General features: G+C 39.5%; 1 protein-coding gene across 1 annotated transcript in view; it reads right to left on the reverse strand.

Annotated features, from left to right (window-relative positions):
* Window positions 1–1,483: 1,483 nt before the first annotated feature.
* Window positions 1,484–16,389, reverse strand: part of adipor2 (adiponectin receptor 2) — a 23,272-nt gene continuing 8,366 nt past the window's right edge. Inside the window, exons 2-8 of the mRNA XM_008315689.3 lie at window positions 14,633–14,971; window positions 7,957–8,139; window positions 5,842–6,013; window positions 4,765–4,951; window positions 4,465–4,652; window positions 4,155–4,348; window positions 1,484–3,278 (exon numbers count right to left, since the gene is read on the reverse strand). Coding sequence (XP_008313911.1) covers window positions 3,150–3,278; window positions 4,155–4,348; window positions 4,465–4,652; window positions 4,765–4,951; window positions 5,842–6,013; window positions 7,957–8,139; window positions 14,633–14,719 — 1,140 coding nt within the window. The 5' untranslated portion in view covers window positions 14,720–14,971 and the 3' untranslated portion in view covers window positions 1,484–3,149. The remainder of the gene's footprint in view (window positions 3,279–4,154; window positions 4,349–4,464; window positions 4,653–4,764; window positions 4,952–5,841; window positions 6,014–7,956; window positions 8,140–14,632; window positions 14,972–16,389) is intronic.

Here is a 16,389-nt window from a genome sequence, read left to right on the forward strand (position 1 = left end):
ATCTTTTGTCAAAATCTGAAATTTTAGAATTTGCCCCAATTTGATGAGAAACATGCAGGCAAAGATACAATTTTGAAAAATAATTTTACAAAAATGTTCATCAAATTTTCTAACAAATTTGACCAAAAATGGCACTAATGCTTTAGATTTTTAGAAAAGATTTAATACAAAAAAATTTCAAAAAATGTTCTCTAAGTGCAGTAATTTGATTATTTGGTCACATTTTTACAAACATTTTTGTAAAATTATTTTTCAGAATTTCTCAAAAATTAATAAAATGCACCCACTTTCCTTAAAATACGTAGCAATATCCTACTTCTATGGTTAAAATTTAGACTAAAATGTACTTTTTTGATACATTAATGAAGGGCGGTTTTTGCTCCCACACAAGTTGTGACCATAAGTTTTTCTACACGATGGTGCCCTCAGCTGACTGATAATCAATCAACATCCGGCCAAAAGTTTGTCTGATTACTGGGAAACACTTTAACGTGCGTGACCCTCAGTCCATAGCGCTTCATGGCAAAATTATTCCTTAAATAGTTTTTTCTTCATAAAATGCTGCCTGCAAAGCTGACACAGTTCAAAAAAATGTTTTGATAACGCTCTCAAGCGAGGTAAGCACCTCGTTCTTCTCGTCTCTTTTCCTGGCGCTCTCGCTCATTCCAAAGTAATCAGGCTCTTTCCGCTTCCACTATCCCGTGCTGCATTCACTACAGCTCGTAAATGGTAAATTGACTTTTCTTTTGGCTTTCTTTTTGGGGTAGCATTTGTCCATGTCTGAAAGCCATCAACTTGACGTAAACGTCAAAAGTTCAAATGTTTAAACTCAGACTCGTAAAACAAAACAAAACAAACCAAACAAACAAAACAACAACAACAAAAAATTACATTTGAGATTTCCTTTTTTTGGCTCAAAGTGAAGCTCTCATCGTTATCAAGTTTTGTTATTCTTTGTTAGACAGGAAGTGGAAGTTTTCTTTTCCAGAAACTCTTCTACAACGAACACCTAAATAAAGTACAGTTGGTGAACTTTGTTTTTTTTTTTAGTAAAAAAGTAAAGTAAAAAAAATAAGTTGCAACCAAATGACCCAAAATCTGCACCCATGTGTATAATTTTCAACAAAAATGCTTTCTTGGTTAGTGAAACATGACCAAAAACATGACGGATTATATAGTATGACGTTTGTGAAAAAAATCCCCAAAATAAAAATGTCCAAAAATGCTTTTAAAAGAAAAAAAAATATTTGTATTATATGATATTTAAAATATATATAAAGTATCATTTGTACCAAAAATGCCCCAAAACATCGTTTCCTGGCTTGTGAAAAAATCCTAAATGTCAGAAAATGCTTTAAAATGCAAGAGTTAATAATAATTAATTAGATACTTTTGATGCTTTTCAAAAACAGTGTAACGATGTGAAGACGTCCAGCATTTTCTTAGGTGTTTTCTTTAACTGATCACTAAAAGACTCAAAGACTCAAAAAAAAAACCCCATTTATTAGAACAATACAGCAGATATAAAGTTCTATTGTAATAAGACAATCCCATCAGAACGGAACATGTGCTTCCACAGACAAAATGCACTCACCAAGAGAAATAAATTAATATAAAGGTGATCAAATAAAACAGAACAAAAGGAGAATGGATTTTTTCTCTCTTAAAGAGGAGATGAAGACGCTGATCAAAGGTCAATCAAATGACAAATCCACATATGTTCAAAAGCTTAATTTTAAACAATCAGGGACAAGAATAAATGAAATTAAAGCTTGCTTCAATGATAATAATAATACTCAAAATAATACAAGAAAGCTAAATAAAAATACAATCCATACAGAAGGAATATTTATTGTTTATTTTTAGGAGTTGTATTTTATCGAAAGAGAACGATCAGTTCTAATACTGTAGATCTACAGTACGACAGGACCAACGTGACTCTGCACACTTGTATATAAAAAAAACTCTCTTTTTTTCAATCCATAAAGTTGTCTCAGTTCAGCTCAATAAAAGAATAAACTCATATGGGTGTCATATAGAAATTGTTATTATTTAGTCTTCAGATATACATTATATCACAATTTACAGAAAGAACATTTCATGAAAATGGCTACACATCGGGGTGAGTGTCATCGTTTTGACTCTATTTGGTTTTAAGCACAGGAGAGCGTTTTATTCGTCAGGCCTCCGATCTGACGAGACGTGAGGAAAAAGTGTTCAAACACAACAGTGAAATGAAGCAAAGTGTGAGCAGAGCACTGGTTCTGTCGAGATTTTTTTTTCTTTTTAGACAGGAGGCCGATGTCACTTCCTGCCTTCGCTGGCAAGAAATGTTACTTAAGACAGGAAGTCACTGCTTATTTGCAGCCATGGACAGACCTCTCCTCTCCTCGACTTTAATTTGTTTATTTTCTATCATCCTCATTTATTTTTTGCCAATGTGACATTTATTTTTGTGAGCTTTTCATGTTTCTTACAAATCTATAACCCAAAATTTTAGAAATCTTATTTACACAAAAGGGTTGTTTTCTTTTTTCTTTTCTTTTTTTTTGCTTTTAAAAGTGACCATTAACCCGGCCCTCCTTCCGCAGCTCAATGAAACCTTGAAAGAAATCCAAAGAAATGTTTGTCACAAAACTGCTTTTCTTTTTTTCATGTTTAAATGAAAACTATCTGGCCAAAAAAAAACCAACCCAAACGTCATATTTTAAGTACAATTCTGCTTCCATTTCAAACCAAACTGTTAAATGTCGTCACTCAAGAAAGAAGAAAATGTAAGAGGATTTGAGATTCTTCCACAAAAAAGTCACAGGAACAGGGTTTTTATAAAACACTCCCACACCTGGAAGTCAGAGGGGAGACGGACGGGCAGACAGTGGACAGAAAAAGAGCAACACCCTCTTTAACCAGGTTCAACAGCGCCACCTGGGAGGCTGTCCTGTTTATTATGCACAGGGGCAAAGCCACTTGGTGAGTGTGGTGCACTTCCCCTCAGGCCTGACGCACGTGTTTGAGAAGCTAGTGTGTAAAAAACACTCCGTGCATTTTAGTAGAACTGCTGCCTCCCTGCCAGGTGTGTGTCTGTATGTGTGTGTGTGTGTGAATGTGTTACATCAGTGTGTATTTGCACGTGTGTATGCGTGCCTGTGTTAGAGTGTGCCCTGCTCTGCACAGCCTGCTCCCACTGTGTAGCGCAACTCCTGGAGGTTTGAGACGCCGTGGAAATGAACGAAGGCTCCGGCGACGACCAGGATGTGGAACAACTGGTGGGAGTGGAACTGTGGAGAACACAGTGACCGGGGTCAACATACAGGAGGTGACTTTCACAGAACATGTTTTTTTTCTTTCTTATGGGGACAAAAATATATACTGTAATATATAGTCACAGTACAGTAAAGCAGCAGACAGATGGCCTAGGGATCGAGAAGTAAGAAAACACAAAGAACACCTTCCTCACAGTAAAACTTCTCCAGACCTGCAGTATTTTACAGGCCAGACGTTGCACTGCCTTTGGGCTTTTGGGCAGTTCTGGGATTTATATTGCAAAACATACCTCATTATATATATGACCACAAGAGGGCACCATCTACACTGCTGCAGCACCGAAAAATTATTCCATAAACTTCCATAAAGATCACAAACAAAAAAGCAACAGCACGGAGGAATGGATTAAGTGATGTGGAATAAAATAGGAACTTGTTGAATTGCTAGCCTTGTCCGATAATGTATTTAAGCAACATTTTTTTAGGCTATTGCATAAATCAATAGAGTAAACTTTCCGATTTTTGTGAAATTGTCAATTTCATTTTGTGTATTAAATATGTTTTCATTCTACAGTATATAGATATTGACCTGTACATTCTGGACTCTCTTTCCACTGGACCCTGAAATCAGCTTGTTATTTATTTAACAAGATTTACAATGCTTCCTTCAAATGTCCCTCAAATCATTTATTTTGTGAATCTAGCAAATGTGACATTTGACCCTTGGGACACCAGTATTTAATCAGCTCAAGTCCCAGAAGCAGCTTGTAATGTGATGGTAGAAACCCAAAACAAAACCTTGAGCTGCCGGCTGGTTCCTGAGAGATAACAAGTCCTGGTTCTATTTTTACAAATTATCCTACAGCACATGTGTTTCTGTCAGTCACTCACCCAGATGTCACACTTTCCGGGAAAGAACCTCTCTGGGATGCGGGCGGCGTACAAACAGGCTCCGGTGATGTAGAGCGTGGCCATCAGCAGCAGCCAGCCCATCTGACCGATGGTGGTGGCTTTGATCAGGCCCTCGCTGATTACAAAGTGCAGGGTGGGGACCACGCCGCTCAGCCCTAAACCCACAAACACTCCTGAAGAGGAAGGAGACCACACCACACAATCAGGAGTGATGATAAAAGCAGTGAAAGGGAGGAGAAAAGCATTCATGGAAAACTTGAAGCCATGTTTTTCTTTTTGTTCACTCCACCTGCTCTGACTCCTCTGTATTGTGGCGTGGCAAAGAAGTCACACTGGGAAACAGTGATGGCGGCCAAACCCAGGGTACACACCACCAACAGGTAGATGAAGCAAGGCTGAGGAGAGCAATAGAAGGAGTAATACAACCAGGGGACGAAAGACCCCATGATGAGGAAGGCGATCCCGCTGTAGTCCAGCCTGGAGACAGACAAACACCACAGATGAAGGACGCTTTATCAGAGCCCTCAGCTCTTTTACAAGATCGTGCAGTTATTTGTCGTTTGTTATTTTCGTGCAGATTGTGCCGTACTTGGAGAAGACCCTGGAGACGCCTTCAGAGTGGCAGTAGACTGTGTGGAAGAGCCAGGAGAAAGAGAGACAAAGGATGGCTCCCAGGAAAAACATCCCGATCACCACCTTCTCCTGGACTGGAGCCACGAAAGACATGTTGGGCCTGAACATGTACATGAGGCCCAGACAGAGGAAAAACAAACAGCCTGTGAGGGAGAGAGTGAGAGTGAGAGTGAGAGAGAGAGAGAGAGAGAGAGAGAGAGAGGTGATGAGATGGTTTCCGTTTTCTGCCATTTTACTTCAAGCCACACAATCACAGCCTTTAAAGAATTGTCAATTTAAACATATGAAGTGAATAAGATCTTTTTTCGTTTTTCTTAAAATATTGACTATTTTCACAAATAGTTAAAAAATGAGTTATGTACTTATATTTCTGTGATTAGATTACCCAATACATATGAAGTGAATAAGATCCACGTGTTTGTTTTTCTTAAAATATTAACTATTTTCACAAATAGTTAAAAATGTGTTATGTACTTATATTTCTGTGATTAGACTTTTTAAAATCTAATGTTAATTCGACCCATAGATTCAAGTTATCAGTTATCTAAATGTAAAAAAAAATTGGTTGCCTTATCATTCAATCACCACGAGGTGGAAGCAGAGTACACAAATAGTCACAATCAGTTTTAAAGGACTGAAGAAAACCAGAAATATTTCAGTCTCAATAAAAACCTGAAATTGAAGAAATTAATAATCAGATTTATTCCTCTGAGTACAATTAAAGAAAATTAGAAACTATTTTAACAACTTTTTATTACATAAACTCCATTACATAATCCACCTCCAGTCAGCCTTTGACAACAACAGCTAACAATTAACACAGGATAATGTTTTACACTGGAATTATTAAACCAATGAGGTGGAATAAATAAGGAGATCAGCCTCTAACAGGCTGCAAAAACTGATCAAGAGGAAAAGCAAAACAAAAGTTTGAAGTTAAAGTTAAGATTAAAACTGTTCCTCGCTGTTTCTTTGAAACAGAAGTTAATGTCAAGTTTCTCCGATTTATTGTGCCATGTGTGTGTGTGTGTACCCAGCAGATGAGTCCAGATGTTTCCCGTCTCCGTGTGGATTCTGAAGATGCTCCTGAAGCAGGCCCGAAACGAAGGCATGGGTGGTCTGTGACCGTGGAGGAGGAAGTCGTTGTCCTTCAGCCAATCAGGAAGCACGTCGTGAGGTATGACACGCCACCGACCCTCCCACACCTGATTGGTTAACGAAGAACAGATGCCAGAGAAGTTGGATTAAAGACTGGGACAGGAACCCTGACAACATGAATGACTTTATTCTTCAAAGTCCTCTCTGACAAACAGATGGTTGTTTTTTTTCTACTGTGTCAGTTGGTGTGTGTGTGTTTGTGTGTGTGTATGGGAGCTCATGTGAGTGCGTGTGTGTGTGTGTGTGGTTCAAGTGTCAGTGTCAAATTACATGTTCTGGGTCAAATTAGGTGATGTAAATAAATAAACTGAAGTCTTATACAACAATCACACCTTCAACAGAGACAGAGAGAGAGAGAGACAGAGAAGGAGAGCAAGAAATAGGGAGAGAGCAGGAGAGGGAGTGGGAGAGAGAGAGAGGGTGAGACTACTTTCGCACATATCCCTGCTCACTCCGATGTTCTCTCGTTCATTGATCCTTTGTGAGTTCTTCCTCATTACAGAAAAAAAGGAACACCAACATCAGTTTGTCAGCCGACGGTTAAAGTTACTGTAGATCTTTATTTGCCATGGCTGCGGTTGCACATTGTCAATATGTCACATCCAGGCTGTGACACTCCACCACGGCCATTGACATGACATTGACTGTTGCAGCTTTACGGCTTGGTTCCTACCATTAAAGACCGCAGCCACGGGTGGACAAGCTTTTCCCACCACTCTGTGATTTAAAGTGGAGTTCCCACACTACAGGCAGTGAGAGAGAGAGAGAAATACTCTTTGTCTATTCTAAAACTACCTCGTTTTTACAGCAACTTTACTTTGCTGTAGTAAAGTTTGATACAAAATGACGGGCCAAAAATTGAATGTTTTCTTTTATTGGTTTAAAAGAACTAGAAAGCTGCAACAGTCAGTGAACGTGTCACATCAGGTGTCAGGAAGTGAAAATGTCTGGAATTTTGTCTGAAACATTATTATTATTATTATTAATATTATTTGCTTGGAAAAATAAGTGCTGAAAAAAAGCTTGCCGTCATATATCAGTTATCAGCCAAATCCACATTCTCAAGATCAGTATAAGCATTGATTTAAAAAAAAAGAAAAATAATGAGGTTTGTACAAGTTTTGTTCCTGGGTTATATTTACATGAAGCTGCTTGACGCCTCTGTCTGACTACATGGAGGCAGAACACTGTAATTTGCTGGCCTTGCCTGTAAACACTAATTGAGGAAATGTCTGCATAAAGGCCGATAAGAACAAGGAGAGCGCGATGGGGGGCAAAAGAAGAGGAAGAGGCTGAGAGTGACTGAGAGATGGGCATGAAAGGGCAGGAAAAAAGAAAGAGAGCGAGAGAGAGAACAAGGAGAGAGAAGACAGAGAGGGAGACAGAGAGAGAGAGAACAGGGAGGGTTAGGGAGACTGAGGGAGGTAAGAGAGAAATGAGACAGAGAGATGATTAATTTCCCTAATTTACAACGTTCTAGTTGCAATTTCAGAAGAGTTGCTGATGTGTGTGTGTGTGTGTGTGAGAGAGAGAGAGAGAGAGAGAGAGAGAGAGAGAGAGAGTGTTGAGGTTGTGTTGAGCGGTGTTCTGTCTCATAACAACATATCACAGACAAACACCTCCAGGATATGAGAGAGTTTGTGACTGTATAAAACAACCAATCAAAGCAATAATTGCTGCTTATGTGACCTTTACAATCACGAACAACACAATAAAAAGTCTTTATCACTGATAAACCTGATCATTGGCCCGTTTCCAGTCTAAATCTACAGAACACGGTTAAATGTTTGGCTGTCATTTGAAAATATTAAAAAAAACTGAACATTTAAAGATTCCTCTGGAAACGTAGTTTGTTTTCTGGGTCTTTTGTGTTTGTATTGATTTCTTTGAGCTTCTCTGTAGAGACAAACATTGATCCCTATGAAGGGAATGAGGAAAAATGTAAAGCTGAAGAACAAGCGGAAGTACTGAGTGTGGTCATCTCCCCTACCTTGTGAACAAATTCCTCCATCTTCTCCATGGCATGGTGAGCCTGCAGCAGCGGTGTCATTCCCATGAAGCCTTCATCACTGCTCTTCTCATCCTCTTCTTCCTCCTCCTCTTCATCATTCTCCTCTACCCTTCCTCTGTCGTCATCTTCATCTCTAACCTCCTCGTCGTACTCTGGGACACGCTAAGAAGAAGAAAAGAAAACGGTTAAGGAAAAAGAGTTTCAGTAACAATTATTGGGACAAAGGACACGTCATCTTAATGCTGTGATCAGGTAATTAGGCTTCATCAGCTGAAAAAAAGACCCACTGGCCACTTAACACACACACACACACGCATGTGAGACTTTATTGATCCAAGTTGTGTAATTGTTTACCAGCCGAATGTCTTTCAATGATTGACTTGCTTAACCTTTGCCTGCCAAGAGACCCATCAATTCCTTACAATAAGATAACAGTCCATAAAAGTCATCAGTAAATTATCATAGATCATGATATCGTTGTTTGTCTTTGGAGAGTCTGTAAATGTGCCACAAAGCTTTGAAATAAACCATCAGAGCTTGGTGTCCTTTCTCAAGGTGACCATGAGGAGCGTGAGAAATTCCAGCACCGTCTAACTTGAAGACACCTACTTGATAATTTACCTACTGGATTCTGTCTGATCGTCTTTTTAGCCACTTTTTAAAAACATAAGGAAACCAGTGTTAACGGCCAAAGCATGTTTAAAGAAACCACTGCTGGTGTCCATAGATAAACCCCAGGATAAGACTGATGGTGTGAATTTAACGTAACACAGCAGCTGTCACAGCCAGGGAGCTGCAACTGAATTAATATGACGAGTGCTTTGCGATAAACACACAGTCATTTATCATTACTGACACGCATCGAGAAGCACACAAACACACACGGGTACATGGCCGGTGAAGGGAAATTCTTCAGGTATGACTTAAAACGTACAAGAAAACGCTATCATCACATTATGTTTCTCTGAAAACACGTTGTTAATACTCTGATGAAACGGTCAATCTTCATTTTCCACCATTAAAACCACATATGTAAATAATGTACGGTGTGACGCTTTGATGATGATGATGTTGTGTTGTTCTTGCTGACAATTTTCCAAGTGTGGCTCTGCCAGCCTCACTTCTGCCTACATGCCCTGCATCGGCACAACACGTGTGCATTTAATCATGCAGCAGGTCAAATCACAGTTGGCTGTTGTGAACCACACACACAAACACACACACACACACACTTCTATTACACCTGAAAGCATGCGACCAAACCACACTCACCTAAATCCACAGTTTGGATGTTCAGATAAAGGCATCACCTGACATCCAATCTGTGTCTGTGTGTGTGTCTGTGTGTGTGTGTGTGTGTGTGTGTGTGTAAGCTTCAGTGGTTGAGTACACTATGTGCGCACATTCAGAGGGTATCTGGGTGACCGCCAAGTGCTCACGTGTGCTCTGCGGTCTCCGTTTGTGTGTGTGTGTGTGTGTGTGTAACACCCTCATGTGCGTGTGCACGCAGGCATGTAATGGAGTTGTAGGCCTAAATCCCGATGCTGACCATTCACGCTCCTCACTCTAAGGTTATTCCTGAAGGGTGTGAAATAGCTGTGTGTGAGTGTGCATTGCTGTTACATCCCACCTCATTGAGAGACCTTCTGTTCTAAAGGTTGAGAACGGTGAGAATAAAGTATCAGAGCGGTAAATATAGATGAAGGGATTAGAGAGTATGTAACATCAACAGAGCTCTGACCCCAGGGTTAATGAAACCGACGTCTCTGTGTGTACTTGATTTATCACCGTGACAGGAAAAGAAAAATTAGCTCGAAAATTGTTTTTTGCCTTTTTTGGTTTTGTTTTTACTTTTATTTTCCTAAGCCTTTGACAGCAATACTGTAGTTACTCCATCACTGATTGGTTAATCAACTGTAATTAATCTGGGTTAGCACCTTTTTTGGTTTTGTTTTTACTTTTTTTTCCTAGGCCAGTGACAGCAATACTGCAGTTACTCCATCACTGATTGGCTAATCAACTGTAATTAATCTGGGTTAGCTATTTAGATGTATAGCAGGACAGGTCATGCTTGGATTGTTCCACCTTTGACACCACACCCAGCACGATGTGTTGACAGGGAAGTGACACATAGCATGATACAATATGCATTGATATTATGTGACGAGTTGCTTGTGACCCCATTCCCCCCACATCACAAACTTCTGGCGACCCCAGAGACATTTATTACAGTAACATGATCACAGACATCAATCAAGACGCTAGATCAGATTTTATATGTAGTCGATTTACATTTATGAGAGTGAAAAAAAAGTTGTTTGAGATTGTGTGTCAATTTTCTAGTCATATTTTTTAAAAATAATAACAATTAGTTGATAAAATATTTTTAGGGCTTTTCTTTCTATCAATTACTGAATATTTCAGGTGACCCTGTGTGGGGTCTCGACCCCAGTGTTGAGGAACACTGGACTGCTGCAGTTGTGTCAAAGGGGTGTCCTCCAATTGTACTTCATTTACCACTAGTAAATTGGTTCTCCACCATTAAACTTTAATATTTGTAGAGAGACATTTAGAACACGAGTGCAAAGCTCCTACAGCTTTACACAAAACACTATATTTTTATTAAGATGTTTTTAAAGTAGCATTGTTGCATTGAGTGATATTTTCACTTCTACATTTTATCTCATTGTAGGGGGTTTATGTTCTTGCATTAGTGAGTAATATTCATCTAGTTAGCATTTGTCTGCTTTTAACCCAAACAAAAATAAAGGGTTTAACCATAAAGAGGAAGCTGTGGATGTTTACAATTTCATTATGAGGGGGTAAATGCTGACACAAAAACCAGCTGCCAGCATGAAAAAAAAAAGCAGAAACTGCAGTTTTTTTCCCTTCTCTGGTCAAACATCTGCTTAGTTGTGTTGAACTCTTTAGGAGTAAACAGTGTTGAAGTTTAGCAGCAGGTGATGCAGAAGGTTTGGCTGTAAACTGCTGAGCTGACATTGCCAAATCAGATCTGATAACAAGTCAGAGAGGAGATGCAGCAGGAAGGAGACACGGAGGAGAAGTTCTTGGAAATCCGGGCTAGCCCTAAATGACTTACGGCTTTACAGTCACTCTCTGTCTCCCTGACAGAACACACACACACACACACACACACATACAAACAGATCTTGAATGAGCACAGTATGTCCACTACACGTGACTGGACACTGGCTGCCCAGTCTTCGAACATCAGTCATAATGGCAGAGGTGAAGGAGTCAAATTACGCTCTGTGTGAAAGTACAAGTGTGTGGTCAAGGCTATGATCCCATCCCTCTGGGAAGTGTCCACTCTCAGATCTAAAAACTCTCTGTATATCAGCTCAGCATGTCTGACTAACTCAGTCTGGAAGGCAGCTCCAATGAGCTGGCTGACGCCCCGACACAGAGCCACTCACAAGCGTTGGGTAATTTCTGTTGTTGCTGCAGAGTAATGTTCCCACTATTCTAGGAATCCTTTTTTCCTGGGACAGGCAGGAAAACAACAGAACCCTGACCAATCAAGGAATGTGTTTCAAATCTGTTCAATATTTTTTTTGATTTCTGTCAAAACAAATGGTGCTTTAGAAAGTTAGAAAAAGTATATTTTATATGAAGAGTTTGGTATTGAGACTTCAGGTATTAATTTTGAAGACACAGCTATTTAAAAAAAAACAGATATAAAAGCACATAAAATAAATAAAACAGGAACACAAATAGCATAATCAGCATAAGCCTAAACTTCAACCCTCTGCTAAATGTCGTGAAAAAAATTATTTTTTAAAAGTGAAATATCACATTTGCATTAATCTCAATTAAACTTTTGTAACATGGACACTTGAAAATGTCTAAAGACACAAGGCAAGGTCTGCTTTGGATTAAATTAATGTTTTGTTTTTTCTTTCTAAAGCCCCTGAAGACCAATCTTCTCCCCAGACTCACACACACAAAAACATACATTCTGCTCCCAGCAGACTGATTAAATGTTATGTACAGACTTAGAGAATGACTCAGAACTCACTAATGGCAAATCAGACAAACAAACACACACAGGCGCGCACACACACACACACACAACCCTTCGTTATGTATGTTTAGAAGAAACCTCTGCTCTAATTAGTTCTGCTGAGCCTTACAGCAGAGGATGTTTTGAGGAGGCAGGAGAATCTTCAGAGAATAAATCGCCATCATTTTCTTTTAACACATGGAATTTTAGACACAAACAAAGTCACATGGTAAGTTCAAGATGGGTGGGTGGGTGAATGAAAACAGCCAACAGGAAAGCCCTGCAGAAACTAACCAATGAGAAGTCTGGAGTCTGCAAAAAAAAAAAAAAAAGAAAAGAAAAAAAGGAGGAGCTTACCTCTGTACACAGTAAACACTGCGTGGAATGGACTGGGAGATTCAACATGTGACTCAAACAGGCAGTTACCCTTGGGATTGAAGGTATTTGGATAATAATAATAAATCAAGACTCTTCATACCCACCACCACCTTCAAAAACCACATGCTGCGCTGCCTCCAAACACAAACTGTTGTCTCCGTTCTCGTCCCGAGACAATAAAGGCTGAAAGATTAGAGTCAGTCAGTCCCAACTCAAGTTTATTTACACCAAAATGCAGTAAGAATGTTGTTTTTGTTTTCATTGTTTTGTCAGTCTTTGCAGAAAACTGTGTGATCATGGTTGTTTTCCTGAACATTGACAACTACATAAATAAATAAGAAAGAAGAGAAACTAAACCATTCTTGTTTACATTAAATGTTTGTTATCAGAACTCCAGACCAAGTTTTTAATCAAATTCAGAGTGGCTTTGTTTCTAAGGAACATTATTGGCTAAATTAACATTTTTATTACTGCAATTAAAAAAAAACAACTAAGAAATTAAACACTATGTGAAAAGACAACGTAATATGATGTAGTACAAATTGGGCTGTTACTGTTGCTGACAGGTAGAATGGAAGGAAGAAGGACTGGATTCCACGCCCTTTGTCTACATTATGTGTGTCAGTGTCAAAGCATTTGAAAAAACATGGCCAAAGGGATTTTGTACTTTGGGATTTTAAAGTCCAAAGACACAGTTCAAAAAAGTTGTACGGGTCTGTTCTGTTCTGTACTTTGTACTGTACACTCTTATCATTAACATTCTTATCATCTCAACTGTCCATGGTCTCGTATCAGCTGCATCGACAGAAACTTTCAAGTTAAACTACCTAACTTAGCAGAAACATGGACTGTTAGTCCTAAGCCTTAATTATTTATGAAAAATGATTTTTGCAATGAATATTGGACATCAACTAGACCTGCGAGCTACATACACAAATATAATGTAAACTAAAGACTACAATCGTAAAGTTGTTAGATAGTAGTTTGGACTTTTGCAGGTGAACCGCTATTCTTACTAACATAATGTTCTGCCAAGCTGCACTCTGATCATAAAGACAAACACCACAGAATTGAGGGAACAAGTTGAGTCACTTTGTTTAGCAAAAATTCAAAAAAACATTCAAAATTCCTGACAGAAGAGACAATGGGATCTCTACCAAAAAGGGGAAGTGACACCAAACCAAAGAGGAAATACCAACACCACACCAAAAAAATCAAACACTACAACATATCACCCAAAATGCTGTGGGCATACTGTGGGGTGTTAGGGCAACCTGTCCTTGCCGATTGAGCCCAGAGGGCCCCTCGTATCCTGTCAGGTATCGGCGTTATGTTACAGCAGGTAAAAAGGCCCCAAACACACACACATGCGCTCACAAAGGCCGACTCAATCCACACATGAAGACTATTGTGTTTCAGCTCAGAGCCAATTGTCTTCTACACTGAACAACAGAGGGACACCTTTGTCTGCCAATGCACACGCCGTCATAAGTGATGCCTCTGGAAGGGAGAATGTCTGGTGTTTGTTTGGTCACTTTGTTGACTTTGTGATTCTGATCACACTGTTCTTTGCTTATTGCGCCTACAGTATGTTCTTTTCAGGAATTCGTCTTTATATAGACATAACCCCGGTCTACACTTGGGAACATGTGAAGACGCTCAATGTGTACATCACTCAATATGTACTAAAACTGAACATGACATCACAGCTGTTATTGTAAACTGTTTAAAAAAGTCACAGAGTGACTCATTATTGAATTACAAAACCTTAAAGGTGATGACTGTGTCAGGTTTGAGGGGGTGGAAAGCTCAGTTAACAGGAACAAACTGGTTAAATACGATAAACAAGAATTCTATTAAAAAAAAACAAAAACAAATTGTAACTACAAGGAAACATCAGACTGCTCTAGTTTGGTAATTTGATCATAGCATTCTCATTCAAAACCCACTACAAGTTTAAATGATGACTTTGTCCCTAGAGTATACATGTAGTATTATTTTAGATTTCACGCTGAGAACACAAACCATTGAGTAAAAAACAAATCACATGTTTTATGTAACTTTTGTAGAGGCCTAAATTACTGGAGTAAGTTTCAGGTCTCTGGTAATAACACCAACTGAATTTTTAATGTCCAGGCGTGTGTGTTTTGTTGGTTTAGTTTTACTGCATGACCACCTGACCCAGATCCGTACACACTCTAAACTCTAAACCAGGTAGATGAAGCCATGGGTGTTTGTGTGCTGTAGACTCACCCCAGTTTGTAAAGGGCACTCTGCGGTACTGAGGTGACTGGTTGAAGAACCTGAGGTGGGAGTGTTCGCCTTTTCCCGGGGACTCATGGGATCCGTAGGCCTGCTATCTGTAGTGTGCCCTCCTAAGGTAGAATTTCTGTGTCGCAGCACAAAGGAGGGGCCATCGGCCCCACTTGTCTCTCCTCCGTCCAGCTTGGGACGCTGGACCTGTCTCCACTGGAGCCAACCAACTGGACCTCACACAGCTGGCAGGGGACCGGAGAGGTCAGCCGATGTTGATGCTTGTTGTTGCCAGAGTGAAGCCTTAGGCCTTGTTAAACCTTCCCTCAGGAGAGTAAGCTGGAGATGGGCAGAAACAGAGGGAACAGGATGTCAAGGTTTACATCAAATGAGTGATGCCAACACTACCACAACATCGCCCTTAAGTTTAATTAGAAGAGACTGTGGGTATAAGAGATGCATGGGTGGTACCGCAAACATTAGCAAAAATAAGAACTAAATCCTAAATAAACAAGAGCTTGCATTGGAATCTCAACCTTGCGAGCATCTGTGGCCTCCACAGCCAAGGATGTGCCCATGTGCACCTGACCTAGAGCTATTTACATTTAATGTTTCACAGCAGCAATTTCCAAACACTCACTACCAAGGATTTAATGTCCCGCTAAATGATAAGGACCGCAGCTGCCCCCTCATGTGAGCACAGAACTACATATTGAATGTCACTACCTCTTTATAAATGTCTTTTAGTCTACCACACAAACACATGCACACACACTCTTTGCTGTAGAGGGCCCAATGAATTGTGAATTCCCCCCCTAAGCTCATGAGGACACACATAAAGGAAATTAGGAGAAAATACGGTCAAGGAGAAAAAGGTAAACGCAAATGGCATGTGAATACTCGCATATACTGCCCCACAAACCGTACTGAGAAAAGGCATTGGAGCACACAGTACTGTCCTATGGCATTCTTTTGAGGTATAGAAATTAACTAATAATCCCCTTAATTACTAACAATGAAATTATTTTTACCTATACTGCAACATTAAAAAACAGCCACCTTTCTGACATTAATCTGTGAAATTGCATCAGATTCAATAGATTACAATGGCTTTAAATCTTTGTTATAGATTAAATTATTTTCAGCCGTAAAAAAAAAAAAAAAGAAAAAAAAAAAAGAGTGCAGCAAAAAGCCCAAGCACAATTAGAGTTTCTGTTCCCCAGAAGTCGGAACTGATTACCAACACAGTACAATGATAGCAGTGTTTTCCACAGAAGAGGTGTGGTGTAAGTAACAGTACACTGACTGTTAGGCAAGTGTGTTAAAAAGGTGGTGATAGAACCTCTGGTAAGCGTGAAAGAAGGAAATATGAAAGATACAAATGACTTTCAAAGAGGACAGAAAAAAAACACTGAAGAGAGAAGTAGTTTCATAACCAGGATGACACAACAGACAGAGTTCTGTACTACAGTGAGGGCAGGTTTGACCAGCTAGGTAGAAATGATTGGCCTGGGGGCATTATCCCTCAATGAAATCATAGACTTGTACAGTTGGGGATTTTCAATCAATCTTTTCAATTTAGTAGAGGAAGACTAGTAGAGGAAGACAAAAACGGGTCAGTAACTAGATTGAGACAACTTGATTAGCAACCACAAGTTCAAAATTTATCAGTATTTGGAATAAACCCCAAATTAAAAGTCTTGCTTCCTGAATGCCATGTGTTTAACCCAAGGCAGACAATGTTTGCTACTTGTGTT

Source organism: Cynoglossus semilaevis, chromosome 8, assembly GCF_000523025.1.
Source record: "Cynoglossus semilaevis isolate Cse_v1.0 chromosome 8, Cse_v1.0, whole genome shotgun sequence".
Taxonomy (NCBI): domain Eukaryota; kingdom Metazoa; phylum Chordata; class Actinopteri; order Pleuronectiformes; family Cynoglossidae; genus Cynoglossus; species Cynoglossus semilaevis.